This window comes from Gracilinanus agilis, chromosome 6 (genome assembly GCF_016433145.1).
Source record: "Gracilinanus agilis isolate LMUSP501 chromosome 6, AgileGrace, whole genome shotgun sequence".
In the NCBI taxonomy this organism is placed as follows: domain Eukaryota; kingdom Metazoa; phylum Chordata; class Mammalia; order Didelphimorphia; family Didelphidae; genus Gracilinanus; species Gracilinanus agilis.
In genome coordinates this window covers 1,419,469-1,441,393 of record NC_058135.1, presented here as the reverse complement: position 1 = coordinate 1,441,393, position 21,925 = coordinate 1,419,469, and the positions used below count along the sequence as shown (strand labels likewise).

Below are 21,925 nucleotides of genomic sequence, written 5' to 3'. Positions count from 1 at the left end.
GGGACTGAACAGAAGCAGGGCCAGTGGAAGCTAGTACCAGAGGAAGAAGTCGGCAACATCATTGGAAAGAAAACACTGAATGGGAAACGAGGCAAGCCTCCACCCGGGCTCATGTTAGAAGTTGTCAACTCATTAGGTTCTCCATAAGGGAGCTTTCCCAATTTCTAAAGTTCGGACCAACTTGGAGAAGGGTCAGTTTTCCTGCATTGTAGCGTACTGCTGACAGGAAGGAAACCCTAACCCAAACATTGAATGAGCCATCCCATTCATCAACTATGGCCCACCAAATACAGACATTGGAGAATGATCAGGCCCCAACAGCAGCTGCACCTAGAGTGGTAAGGCAGGGCACAGAGAAGCAGGAGCATCCTTGCCCCAAAACAATGCCCTCTCCAGCATGTAGGAGCAGAAGCAGGCCTAAGCAGAAGGACCCAAGTTGATGGTAGTGCTTGGCCTCACACACCTGAAATAGCATGCAGGATCTTGCACAACAGGGTTGGCATTTGATCTTGGCAAAGAGGATAGAGATATGCAAACCCCAGAAGTAGTGGTCAAAAGGTAGAGATAGCAAAGCTGACCCCAGCCACAGACTGAAGAGCAATAGAGTGGGCAATGACAGAGCCCAGCTGTAGTACCTGCTCTGCAGCAGAGTGGGCATGGAGGTAGGCAGTGGCCAAAGTTGGGGGCCCTTTGTAGCCCACTGCTTACTGTAATCTAGAAGCAATTGCTTCCTCCATACGACTGCTAGTATAACCTGTGGTCACTGTACAGTTCCTTTGGAGGGAGGACTTGAAGGACAGAGTGGCATTGCTGAAGTGGCTTGTTTTCTATCTACTCGGCTCCCAGAGAAGGGAGACAGTCCTTCAGAGGGCTCTAATGGGAGAGCCCTCGAGGAGCTGCCTCACTGAATGAAACCTGGGTCTCCTGCCTCAAAGGGCTGGGGCTGTTTTTGCTGTCCCATGCTGCCTCTTCAAAAATGTCAAGAACAATTGCCATTTACTATGCACAGGGCACATGGAGGTGGCTTGATAGGAAGTTCAAATAGACTTTGTACACAGCACATGGCTACAGAAGTGCACCAAGAGAGAAAGCTGTTTTTTCTTTCCTTGGATGACTTTAATGAATCTAAGATTTCATGGATGATGCAGGATCCGCCAGTAACTGCTGGAATTTTTTCTGGACCTGCAAATAAAATTTTCCAAACAAAAAATTGCGAAGGAAAAGTAGAAAAAGCTTGCTTTACTGCCCTTTACCTTTCTGTCTGCAGGGGGGAGGTGGAATTCAGCCCCTCGAACATGGCTAGGCGTTCTAGGCTAAAAGGCAACTGGGATGAACTGGAGAACCTACCATCTCATCTGTCAGGCACTAAGGTCTAAACTAAAGATCTCAGACTCGAGGAACTTCTAATCTACCATATGACGGAGCAAAGACTAAAAGAAATCTCTGGGGATCGGGGAGAGGTACACCCTGATGGTGGGCGCTGGGGCGAGTAAGAGGAGGAAAGGCAAGAGTTTGGAGACGGGAAGGGCAGTATCGAGTCCTAGCAAAGGGCAAATTCAGCCAATCATTTTCTCTTTCGTGTCCTGACTGTAAAAGGCAGCAGGTAGTTGCAGCTCTCCCTTTCCGTTGCAAATGCTGAAATCAGCACCTCGGCCTACCACGGCAACAAGATGCTGGGAAGTCCTCCAGTCCTTGGGCGCAGCGGGATCCTCTCTACTAGGTCCAGACCGCCCCGGGAGGGCAGCGACCCCGGGAGACGCCTCGGACCCAGCGCGCAGCCAGTAGGGAAGTCTCTCGGGCCAGCGGGTCCGAGACCGGGGTTCGACCAGCTGGCCCACTTTCGCCACCCAATTTCTGGTAGGACCACTCGGGTAACTACTTGACAAGGCGTTGAAGGCCCCCACGCATGCGCGTCCCGGGTCAGCCACGCCCCACGCAGCTACGTCCGCACGTTCGCCCCCGGCCTCGCTCTGACGCCAACGGGCGCAATTTTTCAAAATGGTTCCGTGGCTACGCAGCCCGGCTTCTGGCGGGACCTTGGAGGTGGCCGTGCTGCCGCCGCCGCCGCCGCGCGGAGCGGCGGCCTAGAGAGCCGAGCCTGATGGACGCCGAGGGCGGCCGGCTGCCTGGAGCGCCGCTTCCGCGGGAGTGCGGGGAGAAGAGAGCCAGGCTAACGGCAGCGACAGCCCGGAAACATGGCGGCTTTCGTCGGGGAGAAGATAGAGGTGAGAGCGGAGGCCCGGGAAGATACCGAGGAGCTGCGACCAGAGCCCTGAACCGGGCGGGCAGGGTCCGAGGGCTGGGCGGGCTCCCGGGAGAGACCACGTAAACGGGGCAGGAGGGGGTGGAGGTAGAGAGGCTGCAGGCGAGACCACTTCCTGAGAGGTGGGGGCAGGACGAGACCACTTCCGGAGAAGGGGGAGCGCGGGCCGAACCATTTCTGCGGAGGGGAGGAAGAGTACTGCCCGGAGTCTCCCGGGATTCCCGCCGCAGCTGCCGCCCTGGTATGAGGCAAGACCTTGGGGCCCCGGCCCCCGCCCCCGGCCCCGGGGGTGGCGGTTACCTGGGCGGCAGCTTCGGCGGGAGCGGGGCCCAGAGGCATTCAGTCCGGCGTCGGAGCAGCTCTCGGCACCATGGACGGGGCTCAGGAAACCCTCGCCTCCGCCATCGCCATCGAGGTGCGGCCCCTGAGCCCGCGGGAGGGCCCCCTCTCCTGCAGCAAAGGCTGCCGCCACCAGGAAGCCTTTTCTGACTGTCCCCTTCCCTTTTCAGGATTTCAGGGTCGGGAGCCTCCTGGGAAAGGGGTCTTTCGCCGGCGTCTACAGAGCCGAGGCCATCCACTCAGGCCTGGAAGTTGCGATCAAGATGGTGAGCACCAGCCTCCAGCTGGAGAGGGGGGCCGGAGTGTGCATGCTCCCCTGGCTGTGTGACCCTGGGCAAGTCACTTAGCCCCCTTGTCCCGGCCTACCCTCCTGGTGTCTGCCTAGAAGCCCCTGGTGGACATGCGGCCCCCCTGCCTTACCAGGGCTGTAGAAGATGAGCTTCCCCCGGTTTCACTGACCCGAGAAGCAGGGGCTGTGACAGCTGGCAGCCCTGCAGCGAGACACCCAGTGACTTAGGTCTATCTCTGGTCAGGCAAGTGCAGAGAAAGAGGAAGAGCTGCCGGACGGGGTGGGGGAAGATTGCAGAGAGCCGGACCTCCACACTGCGTGAGTCTGGGCAAGTCACTGACTCCACCGTGCCTGTCCTTGCCCACCTCTGTTACCGAGCTAGAAAGGAAGTAGAGAACAGGCTAGTAAGCAGCACATCTCTTTTTAGTGTGATTCCTCTTATTTTTGTTTTCATGCCTAGAGTAGAGTATCTCTTAGGTTTGCAGGAGAGGAGAAAGGCAGCTGCTTAAACGAGGAAGGGCCAGGGCCAGGGCACAGACCAGAATCTATAAAGTTTATGAAAAGCTTATTTCTAAGAAGCCAACTTCTTCTAAAGTGTTTTCTTTTTCTTTTTTTTTAGCTAGTCACTAGATTTAAAAGTAATTTCCTGAAATTGCATCTCTGTGCTTGATATCTAATGTCATTTTTATTCTAAAAGAAGCTATTTTTATTCTCTTGGACAGTGCAAAATTGACATGTCTCATTCATTGTCATGTTAAAAACTTTTTAGATTGATAAAAAGGCCATGTACAAAGCGGGGATGGTCCGGAGGGTCCAGGAGGAAGTGAAGATCCACTGCCAGCTGAAACATCCTTCCATCCTGGAGGTGAGAGGATGCAGGAGTAGGGGCAGAAATGCCCAGCTAGGCTGGATTTTCCCACAAATCACTTATTGGCTTATCTTCCCTTTTTCTGTATTTCAGCTTTATAACTATTTTGAAGATAGCAATTATGTGTATCTGGTATTAGAAATGTGTCATAATGGAGAAGTGAACAGGTATTTGAAGAACAAAATGAAACCTTTCTCAGAAAACCAAGGTATGGTTTTTTCATAAAATTAAAAGTAATCATAACACTGAATTTTTGGTATCGCTGTTAGGTTTACTGTTTTAGACAAACCTAAAATTATATGTTTTGTTTTTAGATAATAGATTTTTCCCACCGAATCCCTTTTCAGAATATATTCCCTGAGAAGGTTTCGTCGTAGAAAGAAGTGTTCTTAAAGTTAAATGTTTATTTTAACTGGTTTTGAGTTAAGGCCTTTTTACAAAAGTCCTGGTGATAAAACGATTGCATTTTCTAATCTGAGTCAAGAAAAGGCCTTTTTAGAAAGCCTTAATGCCTCACTTAGACTGTATTTTTATAAAGTAGCTTCTAAACCAATTATGTATGGTGGGTGGGGTATTTGTTGATTTGCTAGTAAAAGCCACAGTTTTTTTCTGGCTTGGTGCTTAAAGTATCCCCTTGCTATGTGTGACCTGTCATCCAGATAATAGGAGCAGGAAAATGCAGAGGAAGCCCCAGGTCATCTCATGTGAAAGTGATCCTCATCTTAGCTTTTTTTTTTTTTTTTAAACCTGTTGTGCTTTAAAGCTAACAGAATGTTCATGTGTCATTTTAACTTCACAACAATCCAGTAGACTACTGTAGATCTTATTTTCATTTTATGGATGAAAAACCAGCCTCAAAATAGAAACATGACTGGTTTAAGTTCACATGACTAGAACATAGGAGAGACGGGACTGTAACTCAGGCCTTATAATGCCAGCTAAGAGAGAGCCTCCATACAATAAGAGGGAAGAACTGATCTCTTGATTCATACCTTACTCTCATGTCACAGTAGTAGTTAGTCCTCATATGTTAGCAATGGCAAAGCTGTAGGCCAAGATTATATCATTACCGTAGTGCTAGATTGTCATCCTATTGTGTTAAATTGGTTTTTCTGCCTCCAAATAGCTCGACAGTTCATGCACCAGATCATCACAGGAATGCTGTATCTTCATTCTCATGGTATATTACATCGGGACCTCACACTTTCAAACCTCTTACTGACACGGAATATGAATATCAAGATTGCTGATTTTGGGATAGCAACTCAGTTGAAAATGCCTAATGAAAAACACTATACACTATGTGGCACTCCCAATTATATTTCCCCAGAAGTTGCCACTCGAAGTGCACATGGACTTGAAACTGATGTTTGGTCTCTAGGGTGCATGTTTTATACATTACTTGTTGGGCGGCCCCCTTTTGACACTGACTCAATCACAAATACATTTAATAAAGTGGTATTGGTAGACTACAAAATACCCACCTTTTTGTCACAAGAGGCCAGGGACCTTATTCGTCGATTGCTTCGTAAAAATCCAGAAGACCGTTTAAGTCTGTCCTCGGTGTTGGATCATCCTTTTATGTGTCAGAGTTCTTCAGGGAGAATTAAGGATTCCAGCCCTGTAGAAGATTCAATAGATAGTGGACATGCTACCATTTCTACAGCAATTACTGGTTCTTCCAGTGCCAGTATGAGTGGTTGTTTACTGGACAAGAAGAGACTGTTATTTGGTCAGCCACTTCCAAATAAAATGACTCTATTTCCAAAGAACAAGAACCTGAGTAATTTTTCATCTGGTGATGGAAGCAGTTTTTATCCTCAGTGGGGATTTCATGAACAAGAAAGCAGTCACAGTAGCCGGGGAAGACTGCTACAAGAGCCTGAAGAAAGGCCACATTCTCGATACCTGCGCAGAGCCCACTCCTCTGATCGATCTGGTACTTCGAGTGGTCACTCCCAAGCCAAACCACCTGCTGTGGAGCGCTGTCACTCTGCAGATATCTTCTCAAAGCCCAACAGAAGAGGATGGCCGGAAAATGAAGAGAGGTTTTCACCTCCCAACAGCAATGTCAATATTTTTCACCCCTTTAAAGAAAACATCTCAGATACTCCTGCCTCTTTTGAAAGACCTGATAAAGACCAAGCACAGTAAGATCAGTTCTTTCAATTCTTGTTATTTAGTAGTAATTCCTACTCAAGCATTTATTAGAACTATTTATGTTCCAGGCACCAAAGGCCCAAAGACAAAAACAATAGCTGTCTCTTCCTTCAAGGAGCTGCTGTTTGGCTGGAGAGTGGGGGTGGGAAGCACTAAGAATTGGGTCTGAAAGGCCCAATTGCAGGGGAAGTGGCACTTGAGTTAGATTTTGAATGGATCCACCAGATTTTAAGAAGTTTTTCTTGGTTCTCCTTAATGTTGGCACCTTTCCTCTGAGATTATCTCCAATTTATCCTGTATATCTCTTGTTTGTATGTAATTGTTGGCATGTGCCTCTCCCAGTTAGAAAGTGAGCTTCTTGGGGATGGGTACTGTTTTTTTTTTTTTTGGTATGTTTTTGCATCCCTAGAGTGTCGGCTCTTAATATAATTGTTGACCTGATAGGAGGCAAAAATAAGGAGAGAGGATATTTCTGGTGTGAAGAAAAAGTTCATTTAAGGCAGAGGTGAGAGGTCATGTTGTCATGTTGTCCAGAAGATAAGAATTCACGAGGCGGAAGTATTGAGTGAGCATTCTGGAGAGAGATTGGTCTAGGTTGGAGAGGGCATTAAATTCCACCAAAGGAGATTGTATTTTGTCTCAGAGGAAGAAAAGCCACAGGTGTTTCCCTAGCCTGGTGAGATCTCTGCCTTAGAAATACTGTGTTGGTATTGAGCATCAAGTTAGGGGGAACCTTTAGAAAGCTTTTTGGAGCAGTCCACACAGATCTCATGGCTATGTCACTGGAGAACAGGGGACAGATGTGAGAATTTGATGGGGTTGGAATTGATCAGATAGGGGTGGGGGGATGGATTGAGGGAGAGTTGAAGACTAGGATGATTTTGAGCTTCAGACCTGAGTGACTAGAAGGATGGTGGTGACCATGACAGAAATCAGGAAAGGGGAAGAGGGAAGCATTTTGTGGGGAAAGATAATGAGTTTCATTTAGGATGTCTTGAGATTGGGGGAGCTGAGGAGCACAGACAAGAAACTGCTCACTCGGCTTCAGTCCTTCATTCCCCATTCATTCAGATGTCGCTTGGCAACTGGAAAACAGAAAAGACACTGTAATAACCTTGTTTTGGGGACTCAAGTGCCAATACCTACCCAAAGCCTTTCTGATCCAACTCTTAGTTGCCTCCCATGCCCCCACATTTTAGTGTTTACTTCATATTCCACATTCTTAATTTTGTTAGGCATTTTTATATACACAATAATATTTTTAGCCTTGTGTTTGTATCCTTTTTGAGAAGTCAATATAATTTCCAAAAGAGGCCTTTCCCGATGCCTTGCGCTGTTGATGCCTCTTGTTTCCAGTAGACCATAAACTCACTGATGATGGGATCTGTTGCAGTTCATTCTTTTAACTCCTACTTTCCTTCTTAAAATCAATACTGTGTATCGGTTCTAAGGCAGAAGATTGGTAAAAGCTTGAAAATGAGGGTTAAATGATTTCCTCAAGGTCACACACAGACAGGAAGTGTCAGACAGTTCACTTTTTTCTTTGCCTTCCCAGTACCTGACACTGCACATAGTAAGTGCTTGTTGAAGTAAAGAAAAATGCTTTTTCTCTTATGCAAATGTTTTGCTTTCCAACAAAAAATTTTCAGTGCTGATTTTTACTGATTTATGAATTCATCGTGTTTCATTGTACTCCAGTCCTCTCCGTCCTGGAAAATCTGCTTTTCCATTTTCAGACCAGACACCTCAAGCTGAAATAGTTCAACAAGCAAATGGTAAGTACTCATGGGAGGTTTTCAGGGCCAGAATATTGACTTATGACCGTAGACTCTGATTAAAGACCAGAGCTTATCTAATCCAGCCCTTGCCTGACAGCCTTCCCTTTATTGTCTCCCATGAGGATGAACTCACCACCTACCATTCCACTTTGGAACACTTCTAATTATTAGGAAATCTTTCCTAGTGTGGAGCTGAAACAGCCTCTCTGCCCTTTGGGTCTACTTCCACCCTCTGGGCTGAAACAAGTTCACTTGGTATTTGCTTTCCTCCACCTGACAGCCCTTCAGGACTTGTTCTCTTCTTCACATAGAAATTATCCAGTTCCATCAGCCAATTCACAAAGGGCATCATTTTGAGCCTCATTACCTTCTGATCTGTGTCTTTTAAAGCATGTACCAACACTGAGTTATCTAAGTAGGACTATCTTCTCCCTCTTTTGGTGGCTGCTTCCTTTGATGAGGCCTAAGATTACATTTGCTTTTTTTGGTTACTGTGACCTACTGTTGACTCATGTTGAAACTTGGAATTCATCAAATTCCAAAACTTCCAATTTCATGTGAAATATGAAGCCTCCTTTGCCTTTTCCAGGGCCTAAAAATGTGACATTCACTGTACTTGGGGGAACTGGGATAGCGCCTCAGCTCTGCCACTTAGCAGCATTTCAGCCTAGGGCAAGACCTTCTTAGTCCTCAACTTTATGTAAAATGAGTTGGACTAGATTTCTAAGGTCTCTTCTAAGTCTTACAGTTCTAGTCTTAGTCAAATGAACCAGTAGGGAATTTAAGGGCAGAATGATGAGGTAAATGGAAATAACTGATGGTTTAAGCAAGGAATAGCTCAGGCTTTATGGCCAGGATGGCAATTGTGGATCCCTAAGCAAAGTGAATATCAAAACAGGATAGGCAAGGCACAGAGGGCAGTGTGTTAATGGTGGGGTTGAGGATAAAGGAGAGTGTTAAGAAGTGACCCATTTTCCACCCTACATATGGAAGGAGACTGAGCCTACTATTTCTGTGGCTCCGGATGAAATTATATTTTTCATGTAGAAGATGATATGGTTGTCTTAATCCCCAGATGGTACAACTGTACCCTAACTAGCCATGAATTCTGTTGTAACGTAAGCATGTATTTTACCATCTGCCATTGAGTTACTATTTCAGAGATTGAAAGGGAATTGGGATGCTGGGCATTATTTTACTAGAGAACAGGTAGATACCAGAAGGGTGGGATGGGAAGAAATCAAATGGGTCAGGATGATTAAAAAAGAAGCAGAAAGAGAGGAGGAGATCTTGCAAAGTATTAGATTACCTACTTGACAGAAATGTAGGTAATGAGCCTGTAATTTAAGCAGTGCTTTTAAGCCACGAATTTTTAATCCATTCTTATTCTTTATATGTTTTTTTCCAGTATCCCAGAAGGGAATTAATTTATCCATGTGCAGCTGTTGGGAGAAGGGAATGCAGCTTTACATAATTATGTAGCTATCATCTGTCTTGGACTTTTAAAATGCAATTATCAGTTAATTAACATCTCCATTTAAAATGGAAAAAACAAAACATTATTTTATTTAGTATAGCTACTACATTTTAAAAATACATTGTTTAGTATATTCTGTCATTAAAAGGAGAGGAAAAAGGGAAGCACAGTCTATGTGATATTTTCCTAAATGCAATGAAGGTTTTAAATAAATTTCATAAAGATTGACCCACATATGCCATGAGGGTGATGGTTCTGATCATTCATTTTAGGAAGTACTCTTTAAGATCTATATAATTTGAAAACTCTTTATGTTCCCGCAAGAGAATTGTTTTTAAAATTCCATTGATTGCCACATTTTAAACCCCTACACTGCGTGTGCTAGACAAACGACTCTTTTATTGTGGTTTTTTTTTTTAGCTCATATAAGAGAACCTGCTGCTCACATCAACATTAACTCGAACAGAAATGACCAGGGTCATCCAGATTCGCAGAAGGACCCAAGGAGAAATGTCTGGACTGACAGGATGGTTCACGGGGATGCAATTGCTTCTGAAAGTGCGCGTTGTGTCAGACAGCCAAATGCCATGAAATATATGCCTGCCTTTCACCAAGAAGCTGAAACTGCTCCACTAGCGCCTGTGTTTGGCTCACATCCTCTTTCTGATCCAAGCAAATCTAGGGGCATGGAGCCACAAACAGGCCACCAGAAATGTTCCTTGCGGAGCTCAACCTCTCCTTTAGATGCCCACAGGCTAAAGCCCATCAGGCAAAAGACAAAAAAAGCAGTGGTACGTCTTCCGGGTTCTAAGTGTGCGTCCATTTACGTGAGGAGCGCGAGTGCGGCTCCACACAGCCTCTTGTTGAACATGCTATTGCTGATAGTAAAGCTCAGTGTTAGGGATCACTTTTTTCTGTCTTGAAGATGTTGGCCTGTGATGACACCCCCTTTCTTTTACTCCACATCTTAGATCAAAATTCTCTACCACATGAAGAGATAGTGGCGGATGCAGGAGATACTTGATGAGATAGTGGATCTGATTCTTGGATAGTTTATTTTTTAACCCCTTAACTTCTGTCTTAGAATCAATACTGAGAATCAGTTCCAAGGCAGAAGATCAGTAAGGGCTAGGCAATGGAATTACGTGACTTGCCCAGGGTCCTTCACAGCTAAAAAGTGCCTAAGGCCAGATTTGAACCCAGGACTTCCCATCTCCAGGCTCAGTTCTTTGTCCACTGAGGCTCCTTGCTGCCACTCTTTTGGGGAGTTTAGACTTGGGTTCTTAGTTGGTGATAGAAAATGTAAGCTTTTCCAATTCAGTTCCACAAGCATGTGTGAAGGCCCTACTTTGTCCCAGGCCCTGCTCGAGATGACTATAATTACAGTGAACAGCTTCTGAAACACTAAGGGTGATGTGTTGGGAGTTAGCATACTATTTATTTATATGCCCGTTTCTTCTTCTAAGAAGGTCAAAGTTTGGTTTTCAGTTGATGCTTTGCTTCCTGTCACCATCATTTCCCAGTTCACTCCCCAAAGGTCCTCCTTCTACCGAAGAAAAAGAGTTCAAGCAGCCCAGCCAGCCCGCTGACATCCCACGCCTGGAGTCCTCGCGGTGGGCCGTGTCCCGGTGCCCTGCGGTGGCAAAGATTGGATTTGGAATTGCGATACCCATATTTCAATGCTAGCTCTGCCATTGATTTATTTTTTATTTTTTAATATTATTTAGAATATTTTTCCATGTTTACATTATTCATGGTTTTTCCTGCCCTTCTTTGCTCCCCCCACCTGGAGCTGATAAGCAGTTTCACTGGGTTTTACATGTATCATTGTTCAGAACCTATTTCCATGTTATTCATATTTGCAGTAGAGTGATCTTTTAATGCCAAAACCCCAATCATATCCCCATTGAACTACGTGATCAATCATATGTTTTTCTTCTGTGTTTCTGCTCCCACAGTTCTTCCTCTGAATGTGGCTAGTTTTCTTTCTCATAAGTCCCTCAGAATTGTCCTGGGTCATTGCATTGCTGCTAGTATAGAAGTCCGTTATGTTCGATTGTGCCACAGTATATCAGTCTCTGTGTACAATGTTCTGGTTCTGCTCCTTTTACTCTGTATCAATTCCTGGAGGTTGTTCCAGTTCACATGGAATTCCTCCAGTTCTTTATTCCTTTGAGCACAATAGTATTCCATCACCAACAGATACCACATCTTGTTCAGCCATTCCCCAATTGAGGGACACCTCAATTTCCAGTTTTTTGCCACTACAAAGTAGCTCTGTCATTTATGACTGTAGTGACTGCAGACAAAACACCCTCCCTTGGCTTTCAGGTTCCTTGTCCCTAAAACTACAGAACCTCTACCAGGGGCTGTGCTAAATGAAAGACTTCTCAACTGTTTGTTTATAGATCTATGCTTCTGTCATCCTCTCTTTTGTAAAAGAATAAGAAATCTGGGCCAAAATTAGGAGTTGAAGATCCAACTTTGTTTTCTTGTGGGCACAGAATAGGGTGGAGGCCTCCCCACACGCAGGTGTAATATAACCCCATCAAGATGTTCAATGGGATGTTTTAGAGTTTTTGACAGCTAATTAGTAAAAGTCAGGACCACAGCATAATGTCCAGGGGATGCTAAGAAACATGTGATGGGCTTGATAACGAGGCTTTGGGACATTTACTATGAATTCCAAGGTTAACTATCGTACTGCTTCGGCCACGGTAACCTTTCAAGGCTGAAATACCCAGAAAAATAAGATTGTTGTCTCTTATCAGGCCAGCCATCCACTCTCCCCTCCCAATGAACCCTGCTCCTTCTGCATGGCTTGGGGCTTCCCTAGAGAGCTACCAGTCCTGCAGTTTTGTTCTTTAGTATTGTTCATTGCTATAATATTCCACTACATCAAGCTGTATATTTTCTAATATACATATAGTTCATGTTCTGTTAGTCAAATCGATATCATATACACAGTTGGCTTGATAACTGGGAAACTCTTTCTAAAACTTAGAATTGCATTTATTTATCGGAAGGATTCTATGTGTTCCTTCTGTTCATAATCAATGTTCATAAATAGGCAATAGGCCAATTTTCCTTTCATTTTGAAGGAACCTGTATGGATAGGAGTTCTGACCCGTCAGTAACTGCATCTTTTGTTAGTGGGCATTATGTAACTGCTGCTGCTGATTTCTTTGCCCTGTGCCAGTTTGTATATGGGCTTTTCCAAATTTCTCCACCTTGTTATACTTGTCTATCTTTTAATAGTTGAATTGGTATTCCATTATGTTCATGTTTCTATAAAATGAGGATCATAACAGTACTCCTTCCCATGTTATTGTGAGAATCAAATGAGATACTCTCTGGAAAGCTCTTAGTATAGTGCCTAGCACAAACTAAGGACTATATAAACTTTTGTTATTATTATTTTACAAATGTGAGGTGCTATTATCATTAGTGTTGTTATTATTATCATCATTATACCACAGTTTGCTTAACCAGGTCCCAATGAGTGAGCCTCTACTTCATTTCCTGGCTCAAAAAGTGCTGCTGTGAGTATTTGGTTAAAAAATGGAAACCTGGGGGCAGCTGGGTAGCATAGTAGCATAACAGGCCCAAATTTGGGGCCTCAGACCCTTCCTAGTGTTACCTTCAGCAAGTCACTCAATCCTCATTGCCTAACCCTTCCAACTTTTCTGCCTTAGAACCAATACAGAGGATTGATTCTAAGGCAGAAAATGAGGGTTTAAAAAAAAAGAAGGAAAGGGAAAGCTTTCTCCTCTCTGTCTTAGTTTCCATAGAGGATATGCCAGGTAGTGCTGTGTCTAGGTTAAAGGATCTGCTCATCTTAGTCACTTTTCATTACACCTTGATTTCCCAGAGAGCTGCATCAGGTGGTAGCCCCATCAACAGTGTGTTAATATGGCAGGCTTCCTGCGGTTTCTTCAGTGTTGACCAGTTCAGTCTTTGATGGTGATTTGTGTGGTATGATGTGAAACCCTAGTTATTTTCATTTGCCTTTTATTTTAGTGATGGGGGGAGGGTAATAATTAGAGTGGTTAATAATTGTCATTCATTAAAAACCATATCTTTGCACCACTTATCTTTGGGGGAGGCTTCCCTGTTTTCAGTTATTTGATTTGCCTCAGAGAAGTAAACTGAAAGGTCCATTTTTAAAGGTAAACTTTTCTCTTTAAAACTTCTTTCTAAAAAGTCACCTCATTCTGGTATTTTGGCCACTAAAATTACAAACTTTTCATTTCCTAATTAATTTATCTGTGAATTCATGCTCCCTCTACCTTCCCATCCTCCTCTCTTCTGCCTCCTTTGTTCTACACTGTTTCCTTGGGCTTGCTCTCCTTTTGTCTCCTTTCCCCACACCTCTTCTGTCCCCTGGGAGGATTCCTTCCTCCCTGCCACCTCTTTTAAAGGGCTGGTTCCCCCAGAGCCTGCTGTTAGAGGGAAGGAAAAAGCAGCCCTGCCTAGAGATGAGTTGGGCATTAATGTGCTCCCCTCCCATGGTAAGATAAAGCTGTCCTTTGCTTTCTCTCTTGTGGAACTTTGTAAAGTACAAGCCACAAAGAGAAACTTGTCATTCCTGTTTTTTAGGTCAGTATTCTTGAAACAGAAGAGGTGTGTGTGGAGCTGCTGAAGGAATTTGACTCCCAGGAATATGTGAAGGAAGTTCTTCTAATATCCCATGATGGAAATTCGGTATTAACCACACCCATGCTATCTCTTCACCCCAGTATTTGCTTTTAAATTGTTGTGCCTGTGTTAAGCACTATAGCTTGAGGGTGTGTGTGTGTGTGTGTGTGTGTGGTGGGGGGAGTTAAAAGGGCTTGTAGAATTTCTTGAATTGATTTATCAATAAAACCACTTGATTGTAGAAAGAATGCTTCTAGATTTACCTTGAACATATGTCTGAGAAGATGTAGGGAAACGTGTCTTGACTAATACTATGAAATTCTGATGTTTATTTTCACAGATCACAGTTTTTTATCCAAATGATGGGAAAGGCTTCCCTCTTGGAAATAAACCACTCCTTCCTCCCACAGACACAACTAGGTATAGCTTTGATTCTTTACCAGGTAAGTCATTTTCTTTCTCAAATTCCCTGGCTGGAGAGATGGAGTAGGCTACAGAATTTAAGAAAAGAAAAATGAAGAATAGTTTCTCACATTTATGGAGGCCTTTACGGTTTATAAAATACATTTATTTAAATGATCTCATTAGATCATCTCAATAACTGTAAGATCAGTAGGAGTGGTATTATCTTCACTTTACAGAGAGGTGCAGTGAGTAGCCCCTATGGTCTTCCAGTTGCGTCTTGGGGGATTGGAGCCCAGGTTTCTCATAACTGCCAAATTTCTGCTCTTTCTGCTACATATGATGCTACATGTGTGTGTAAAACCTTTCCTCTGCTATAGACAGGACTGGATCACGCCTAATGATACGTCCTGCACCTCTCACCTCCATTGGTGGGGATCTTTGCAATAGGGCTTACTAATTAAAAATTGATTCTAAAGGGAATGCCATAGCATTCCATAAAAGAAATTTCCCCTATCCAAATTCTGAGTAATTGTAATGATTATTCTTGGTCCTGGACAATAGCCAGTGAAAACAACCTCCCTTCCCTTCCCATCTACTGAGATCATGATATTGGTCTGGTTATGCTTAACTTTTTCTTTGTTATAAAGTTGAGTTGAGTTGAGTCTGGAGAATAGTATATCTGAAAGTAACCACCTTAAAAGAGAAGTTAGCAGTGAAATGTAATATTTAAAATGTGTGTGTGCATGTCGGTATGAATTCCATGTGGAATTTACACACACAGATGGGATTTATCGTCAAAAAAGTTTAAACTTACAGTTTAGTCAGTTTAATCTTACAGAAGTCATAAACACACCCTTACACATACACATTGTCGTTCTCTGTGTCTGTGGCTAATTTTTATCAGAAGCAGACAAGCCAAGTGATTTGAAGAAATAACTTTCACAGCTTCATTCTCATAGTCAGACTTTTTCTATTCCCTGAAAGCCACTTACCCTGGAATTGCTCCCAGTTTCAGTGATTTGAGGAGTGAGTAGTGTGCCTTTTCAGTGCTCGAGAGTAAGATTTCATCAGAAAAGGTTAACTTCACAAAACTCAGAAAAGGATGTTTATTGAAAAAACGGGAACTGATCACATGACAAATCATTGGAAGAACTTGGGAATGTTCAGCCTGAAAAAGAAGAGATTGGGGGCATGATGTGTTCCCCATGTGTTGATAAAGAATTAGGTCTGTTTTCCTTAGCCTCGGAGGATAAAACTGAGACTAATTTAGGGGGAAGTTGTAGGGAGACAGATGTCAACCCAGAGAAAGAATTTCCTAATTAGAGCTGCCCCAAATGGGAGGAGTTGTTGCTTTGGTATGAAGAGTAAGATGTGCTGATCAGTGGAGGGCTTCAAGGAGACACATTTACTGGGAACTGAGTATCAGGAGTTATTCAAATGACCCTCAACTCCACAGTTCCTTATTTGCAGCATAAAAATGGATTTAAAGGTGCATTCTTTGAAATGAGTAAACTTCTGATCCAGATTCCACATTACTTTGGACACTTCAGTGACTTCCAGTTCATGATGGAATTTCATCATGCCATGCAGTCTTTCACCTCATTTTGTACTAGTGGACTTTGGAACCTTTTGTTTTAGGGAAATGTTTTGTTTATGTGGTATAGAAAAACTTGGATGTTGTCAGAATTAGCAGGAATGATTGTGAAATTTCAAGACTTTTGGCAGATGCTGTTTTCCATTCCATCCATAGACCTCCCAAGAATTAATAACATTTCTCCTCCCTTCCCCCCTGCAGAAAAATACTGGAAAAAGTATCAATATGCTTCCAGATTTGTACAGCTCGTAAGATCTAAAACACCTAAAATCACTGCCTTTTCACAATACGCTAAGTGCATTTTGATGGAGAATTCCCCTTGTGCTGACTTTGAAGCTTGGTTTTATGATGGTAAGTGCTCGCTTAAAAGTAAGATTGCTGTTTCCTTCAGGGAATGTATCTATCTGTTATGCTTTGAGACATAGCAGAAACGTGTTATAGGCTTCCTGAGTGGTGGAAACAGGTTGCAGCCCCCCTAAAGGCCTGATCAGTGCCTTGGGAGAGTTGCGGGGCCTGCATCCATTTTAGTAATGGTCATCTCCAGCCCCTCTGACCACATGGCCCTGGATACATCACTTTAGCTCTTCCTGCTCACTGAACCAGAGGCATCAAAACAGCAAACCTCCCGAGTGCAACAGGGGCCGGATGAAAATGTAATTGAGAAAACATTTAACAAAAGAAATCAAATACAGGCCAGCATGTGTGATTTGCAAAGTCAGTTTGTGGCCCGCAGCAGTCCGTTTGTATTTGAGTTTGCTGCCACTGCTCTAGATGACCTGCATTGGCACGGGGCGTTTCCTCACCTGGGAGTTCCTTGTAGCCATGCAATGCCTCTCTCCAGACTTGCCCAGGATGACGGGAAGTGATTTCTATACAGTGTGTCGGTACTTCGGACCGAGAGGCTCCTTGTCAGAATTTGGGCTCTTCTGGCATGATTCTCGAGAACCTCGGTCCGCCTGCCCACCACTGTGGGGCATCCGAGTGACTTGAGATGTCTTGTCGATAAAGATGGAGAGTGAGCTGCAGTGAGCTTTAGCCATCTGACGGGCAGGAAAGAAAGGTATTCTAGGGACAAAGTTGGACAGGATCTTGCGATGAAAGTGTCTGGCAGTTCTTTGAAAAGTGGCTTTAAAAACTTTATTCTTTTAGGAGCAAAAATTCACAAAACTGAAGGCTTGATTACCATGATTGAAAAATCTGGGAAATCCTATACTTTGAAAGGAGAGACTGAAGTTGATAACTTGAAAGAAGAACTAAAAATATATTTAGATCATGCTAATGAGGTATGGATCTTCTTTTATGTTTACACTTTTATAACCTGATTCTTGGCATCATGTGCAAGTGATACAGGTGAAGTCATGACGAGTTCTTTTTTTTTTTTTTTTTCTTAAACAGGAACATCGTTTTTGCCTTGCACTGGAATCTGTTTTTTTAGAACAAGAAACAAAAAGTAAAATTGTTCCCCGATTTCCAGTAATTGTCGGAAGGTATATATAGTTTTATAAAATATGGAGCCCTGGTTTGCTAAAAAGGGGGTTCTTTTAAGTTAACTCAGCAGAAGTTGACCGTATCTCAGAGAATAAGTAACACTAATTTTTCTGATGGGCAGCTTTTTGGGGAAAGTGTTGACTTGAGAACCTTTTCTTTCTCTCTTCAGAAAACCAGGCAACCCTGTTTCCCCACAGGCTGTGGCCCCTCCAAATTGCAGGGATCCAGATTCTTTAGGTAAAGACACGACTTCGTTAAATAGGATGGTGGCAAGCAACCCTAGGGCTACTCACCAGACACCCAGCACCACTCCTTCTGTAAGTCACTGTACTTGTACTGTACTATAAGGGCCACGTACTTATTAACGAAATTCAGTCTGTGTGGCTGATAATCTCTTTAAAAATCTACAGGTGGGGGCAGCTAGTGGCTTGGTGGATAGATAGAGAGCCAGGCTCAGAGATGGGAAGTCCTGGATTCAAATGTGGCCTCAGATACTTCCTAACTGGGTAACCGTGGGCAAGTCACTTAGCCTCTCTTTGCCTAGCCCTTCTGGCTCTTCTGCCTTGGAATTCATATTTGGGATTGATTCTAAGACAGAAGGTAAGGACTTAAAAAGATCAAGTACAATTCTGTTTGGTAAATTTAAATCTCCCAAAGCACTGAAAATACTGGTATTTAGCCCTACCAAAAACTTCAATCTTCTGGAACAAAGTAGTTATTAGCAACATATTGGACACGTCCAAATGTGGCATCAATTTGAAGAACATAATTATAGTGAAGTAAAAGTGTGACATTTGAGTGTCTTATCCTGAGGGCCTTGGCTGGTCTGGCTCATTCATAGCGCCATGTTGGTTGTGACCTTCTCTAAACACTGTGCTGAAGTGGCATTAGGTTAATCATTAGGTTAATGAAGACTCACCAGTTCTCTATCATCCTGGCTCAGATCTGTGCAGCAGAGTCTTTCGCGTGCGATAATAGTTTTAAAAAGGTCTCCTACCTGATTCTAGATTGGTTCATATGACGGATCTGGGTTCACAGCAGCTGTGCCTGAAACAGAAGGATCTTCTCCCAGCCCAGAGGATTATCTTCCCAAATCAGCCCAGCTTCTAAAGCCTGTTTTTGTGGAAAATGTTGGTTGTGTTACCCAGGTGAGCAGCCTTAAAAAAAAAGTGACTTAGGAAAGTCACTTTTAAAGTATTTCCTTTTTAGTTTTATCCTTTTTTTTTTTGGCTCCACAATATAATTACATACTTTACTGAAAAATGCTTCTCCCCAAGATGAAGTTCTTCCGACATTTTCTTCTAGAGAAATGGTACATTTCAAAATTTCAATTTTTCATGTGATTTTGGTTCATGCATGCATTCAAGGTCCACTATAGCCACAAAATCCTGTTTCCCCTAAGCACAGTGAATATTGAAAGTGTAAAAGGAGGGGACAGCTGGGTAGCTCAGTGGATTGAGAACCAGGCCTAGAGACGGGAGATCCTAGGTTCAAATCTGGCCTCAGACACTTCCCAGCTGTGTGACCCTGGGCAAGTCACTTAACCCCCATTGCCCACCCTTCCCACTCTTCTGCCTTAGAGCCAATACACAGTATTGACTCCAAGATGAAAGGTAAGGGTTTTTAAAAAAAAATGTAAAAGGAAGTTGTGAAAAAGAGGTCTTTTCCCTTCCCTTTTTCAGTCTTCTAGAATTTGGACATTTAAAGTACCCTAATGTTGAGGTGTCAGAAGTCATGTGATCTTCCATAGCTGAGGACTCTCAACCCAAATACCTTTGGGGGTGTCTCTTTATCTCCCACTCGGAGGTGGGTTTTTCCTCCCTATATTCATACTCAGTTGACTGCTAAACGCTCTTTATCTGAGATATAGATATACTCCTCAAGTTCTCGTCTACAGAATAATTTTGAGCGTCTCCTTATTCTTCCCAGCTACCCAATGGGGCCGTGTGGGTTCACTTCAATGACGGATCCCAGCTGGTGGTTCAGGCCGGAATGCCCTCTATCAGTTACACCTCCCCAAGTGGCCAGACTACTCGGTGAGTTATTGAAGTCACGCTCGTGTCTAGGTTCTTCCCTGTTAGCTTCTTTTCCGTGCTTATTGCCTTTGATAAAATTGGCTTCTAATTTTGACAGCATGTCATCCATTCATTGAGGTCCCCTGTAGCAGCATAACAGAATCTTTGCTGTAGCCTCTGTCAGACGGCCCAGGGCCAGGAATTGGTAGGACAGGTTTGAAATGGGAGTTTTGAAAGGCCAAAGAGAAAACCAGGGTCCAGTGACTGATTCAGGAATTGCCCTGATGGCTTTTCCACTCTTGTAATTCTTTAGTCGAGCAGGAAGAGAGACATAAACGTGCTCTTTTCCAAAAGAAAGATGTTCACACGACTTTCAAGACCTGCCTGCAATTTGGCATCTTTCTGTTGGGCTTTGACCTACTACTATGTTTGAAATGGCAGAAAACAAGCGGTTCCTTTTTTCAAGTTTTAACTAGAAGAAAATGTGATTGTGATGGGAAGCAAAACTTTAAGCAGGTTTCTTTCTGCTTTGTAAGGCGCCACTTGTAGGTTTTTTCCTTATTTATTAAGTGGCACAAAAGTCCTACCACAGTGCCTTCTCATGATGTGGAGGCGGCCGCAGGTTCCAACAGCCCCTTTCAAACCAGAAAGGCTTTGAACATGGCCTTGGGGTTTGCCCAGCCTCCCCGCCTCTGGGGATCCCCACCAGATCAGTCTCAGCAATTCCCACTCTATGTGTCTGTGAAAGGAATCCCAGGCTGAGGATAGCGGAACCTTGAAACATCTAAATGTATCCAATGGTCCGTGGAAAGCCACACAGCATGGCTGTGCTTCTTCCTGCTCTGGCCTGCTGTGTAAAATGACCCTTTTCTGGGTGTCATCATTAATGCTTTCTCTGGTCCGAGCATTAGGGAGAAAGCTGTCACTGCCATAAGCAGAGGAAGATAATGACACCGCCTTGTCTTCACCTTCTTGCCTTACCTAGATACGGGGAAAAAGAAACATTACCAGAATACATCAAGGAGAAATTACAGTGTCTGTCTTCTGTCCTGCTGATGTTCGCTAACCCTACTCCAGGACCCCCCTGATTAAAAGCGTTCGTTTGGATGCTCTGTGGCAAATGAATGACTTTTTGTTGACTTGAAGGGAAGTGTTTTTATTCATCCCAAGCCAGCCACTCCAGAAGAGGATTTTAACAGGACTGCAACGTGTGTATTTTAGCCAAGCTGCAAAGTCAGAAGGCAACGTCCCAAGCTCTTAGGCAATGCCCGATGCCCCCACCATTTGTGTCTGTATTTATGTGTTTGTTGTGAAGTGAACATGTCTATAGTCTACACGTAGATGGGTGAGATGTTCCTTGCTTTTATTGGTTTTTTCAGACAGATCGGGAATCATGGAAAATGTGGTTTTAGGATTTTTAAACATGTAAAGAATTTGTAAATATGTTACTACTAATGTAAAATTGTATACTTGTTTATATCTTTATTTTTGTAGCACCAAGTTTCTAATGAAACGTTCCTACAAAAGGGTTTTGTTGGGGGGAAAAATGGAAAAGAAATAAATGCAGTGTTAAGAGCCCTTAAGCCTGGGTTCATTCATTTAACATGTCAAAAAATTGAACAAAAAGCTTGTTTTGTTGCAGGCATTTGCAATTTGCAACTGATACTTTCTTTACTCTGTCTATAAAGCAATTCATCTTTTCAATGATTTTACGCGTACTTTATTTTCTTTTGTAAACAAAAGCACTTTCTGGGCCATAATTAACATGGATCTAGAAAAACAACAGGCATTCTTTTCGCTTTTCTCTTTCCATAACTGCCTCGAATTGTTAGCATCTCAGTCATTTATGGATCTCAACCAGAAGAGCAGAGTTTAGAGAGATAGTTGCTTCTTGCTTGAAGGACTCATAAAGTTGTGAATTTTGTATGTCTAATGGGAGCAATGCTCCGTGTTACTCCTCGCCTCACCAGTGGCCTTGCTGCTCTTGACATACTCATTCCTGAAAACTAGCCTCTTTCCCAGGCGCCTCTGAACTGCCCTACGTGCAGCTCAAACCCCACTTCTGGGGAGGTTTCCTACCCTTCTGGAGCTCCAGAGATCCTAGTCTTTTGGTTAGCTTAACTCTCTGACTATAAAATCTTCAATGCATCACTGGGCACACACAGCATTCAGCTGTTACAGCTGTCCAGGGAAAGGGGGTCCCCTTTAGGTAGAGGGATCCCAAAGAGGATGCTGGCAGGAAGGACTGGATAAACATGGGACTTAGGGGACCTTCATGCACTGGGTGGGGGATGAGACCTGCTCCCACGTGAAAAGGTGCTCCAATTATACAACCTGAGCAATCAAGACAATCATAAGAATGGCAAAAATCCCCCTCCAAAAAGATTAGAATTGGATCTTGGTAAGACTGTGGGGAAAGCGCTGAATCAGGCCTGGGACTGTGCCCACTGTGCCACACAGCTGCCCCCAAAGCACCAGGACTTTGCCCTGCAATCGTTTTAAAAGGCCCAACTACAAGAACATTCATTTGGGAGGGGTTTGTTTTCGATAGTTTCCTCATAGACCTCCTTTAGAGTCTTCCCATAAGCAAGTCCCAGCCAGCCAGAGAGCA

General features: G+C 43.6%; 1 protein-coding gene across 1 annotated transcript; it reads left to right on the top strand.

The window, feature by feature from the left end:
- Window positions 1-2,195: 2,195 nt before the first annotated feature.
- Window positions 2,196-20,949, top strand: PLK4 (polo like kinase 4). Its single transcript, XM_044680372.1, is given in 16 exon segments — window positions 2,196-2,225; window positions 2,773-2,868; window positions 3,661-3,756; window positions 3,853-3,967; window positions 4,886-5,918; window positions 7,618-7,694; window positions 9,595-9,965; window positions 13,774-13,878; window positions 14,153-14,255; window positions 16,013-16,162; window positions 16,961-17,094; window positions 17,207-17,298; window positions 17,469-17,616; window positions 18,307-18,447; window positions 19,229-19,335; window positions 20,300-20,949. Coding segments are annotated over 16 exon segments (2,901 nt in total). The 3' UTR covers window positions 20,403-20,949.
- The last annotated feature ends 976 nt before the right edge of the window (window positions 20,950-21,925 follow it).